Source organism: Engraulis encrasicolus, chromosome 3 (assembly GCF_034702125.1).
Source record: "Engraulis encrasicolus isolate BLACKSEA-1 chromosome 3, IST_EnEncr_1.0, whole genome shotgun sequence".
In the NCBI taxonomy this organism is placed as follows: domain Eukaryota; kingdom Metazoa; phylum Chordata; class Actinopteri; order Clupeiformes; family Engraulidae; genus Engraulis; species Engraulis encrasicolus.
In genome coordinates this window covers 35,125,773-35,128,272 of record NC_085859.1, presented here as the reverse complement: position 1 = coordinate 35,128,272, position 2,500 = coordinate 35,125,773, and the positions used below count along the sequence as shown (strand labels likewise).

General features: G+C 45.8%; 1 protein-coding gene across 3 annotated transcripts in view; it reads left to right on the top strand.

Moving 5' to 3' along the window:
• Window positions 1–2,500, top strand: part of mef2cb (myocyte enhancer factor 2cb) — a 147,889-nt gene that overhangs the window by 63,901 nt on the left and 81,488 nt on the right. For all 3 annotated transcript variants that reach the window (XM_063195274.1, XM_063195272.1, XM_063195273.1), the window contains one exon: window positions 37–275. In XM_063195274.1, the coding sequence (XP_063051344.1) occupies window positions 222–275 (54 nt within the window). In that variant the 5' untranslated portion in view covers window positions 37–221. The remainder of the gene's footprint in view (window positions 1–36; window positions 276–2,500) is intronic.

Genomic DNA, 2,500 nt, shown 5'->3' with positions numbered 1-2,500 from the left:
TCTCTCTCTCTCGTTTCTCTTTTTTTTGTCTTGCAGGTACGGATGCTGGAATCTTTGAATTGAGCGGAGCAGCAAGTCGAGTGACGAGAGAGAAGAGAGACGAGAGACGAGAAGAGAAAGCAGTTTGAGTGGGGGTGGCACGGCGAGAAAACAAAAAAGCGAGGGACAGCGCATAAGACGTTTCTTTTCGGCCAGACCAGATAGACGACAGGGCGGGGAAGATGGGGAGGAAAAAAATCCAGATCACGCGGATAATGGACGAGCGCAACAGACAGGTGAGTGGCCCCGTCAACCTGACCTCACCTCACCTGACCTCACCTCACCTGACCTCACCTCAATTTCAGCCCACCTCACAGTGCCTCACCTGACCTGAGCTCACCTCACCTTATCTTACATTCAGCCAACCTCACATCGCCTCAGCATTCCCCACCCAATCTTCACCCAGCCTCCAGCCTCTCAACTGTCTAAATGAAAAGTTATTTTCCAAAGCGCTATAAAAGCTTTTTTAAAAATGTGTGTTTTGTTAGCATCACTGTAAGTGTGAGTGCCCCCTCAACCTCACCTCACCTTACTTTACCTTACCTTACTTTCAGCCCACCTTACATCACCTCAACATTCCCCACCCAATCTCCACCCTCACTTCCAGAGATCCTTAGATCAGACATTGGCCTCTCAACTGTCAAAATGAAAAGATATTTTCCAAATCGCTATAAAAGCTTTTTAAAATTTGTGTTATGTTAGCATCACTGTAAGTGTGAGTGCCCACCCACCACTCAACTTGACCTCACCCCACCACATGATAAATATATATTGGTATACTACTGAATGTGACTTATACCTTGTTTGAATGCGTTGAAATGTTTCATGTTTGAAGGTGCGTCATGTAAAAAAGGACGTCTCCCACCCTCACTTCCACAGATCTTGAGATCAGACAAATGCTTCTCAACTGTCAAAATGAAGAGCTACTATTTCCCAAAATTCTGTTGAAGATTTAACTGTTGGGTAGCGTCACTGTAATTTGAGCTAGGCTAATGTCGTCTGGTTTTTTTTTCGACCAAATTCAAACAACAAATATAGTCGTCTTATTAATATTTACTGATAGCACAATAAAAGACACCATTTTTGAATAAGTTAGAACGGATTTGTAGCAATTTTGAAAAGAGCTCTTCTTATATACATTTGTCATTTTTTGTGCATAACAAAAAAAACTATGCACACACACACACACACACACACACACACACACACACACACACACACACACACACACACACACACACACACACACACACACACACACACACACACACACACACACACACACACACACACACACACACACACACACACACACAAGCATCGTACAAAAATCTGGAAACACCACTTCTACGTATATACCGTAAACTTTTACAAATCAAATTTCACTTTTTTTTTTACTTTTTTGACTGCAAGGGCAGGTTTAAAGGCTATCAGTCCTTTTTTGTTCCCAAAGGACTTAGTTTACTCAGCCGTTCTGCGCCTGAAAAACATTGCACAAACGTATTGTACTGTACATACATTAACATTTAAGAACGTATGTAGAAGTACCGTATGTAGAAGTACCGTATGTATACTAATGATAGCACCCAGTGTGACAGACCCCAACAACCTACTTTTGAAGAGACATGTACACACACACACACACACACACACGCACGCGCGCACACACACATACACACACACACACACACACACACACACACACACACACACACACACACACACACACACACACGCACCCGTGCAAACACACACACCCCTCACCCTCCTGACAGCAACATCTAAGCACTACCCAGCCATTCTGTGCACTGAATTTGCAGACACCCACTGCCACATTATAAAAAGCTCTCACGCACACACACACACACACACACACACACACACACACACACACACACACACACACACACACACACACACACACACACACACACACACACACACACACACACACACACACACACACACACACACACACACACACACACACACACAGGCTTGCATGTGTGGCAGTGGAATATTACTTTAGCAGGGCTGGGGAAAGAGCAGGAGAGGAGAGGGAGGGGGGAGCACGTCCCGGGGTAGAGCACAGCACAAGCACAAACACACAAACACACAAACAAACAGGCAAACTGGCAAACAGCAACAGGCGGGGCTTGGGTGTGGTGGGGGTTGGGGCATATGGTGAGGTGGGTAATGATGTTTGAGACTGTGGGGGGGGGGGGGGGGGGGTGGTCGGGTGTTGCTGTCACTCCACTTTACAACACAGATCAGCACATTGCACAGCAGAGGAGAGGAGAGGTGAGCACAGCAGAGGAGAGGAGAGGAGAGGAGAGGAGAGTAAAGAGCAGAAGAGAGGAGAGGAAAGAAAAAGAGACGAGAAGAGAGGAGACGTGTTGGTGACTAATTCAATGTCATTCATTCGTTTTCCTCCGCTAGGTCCCTGCAACTGGGAAGATTA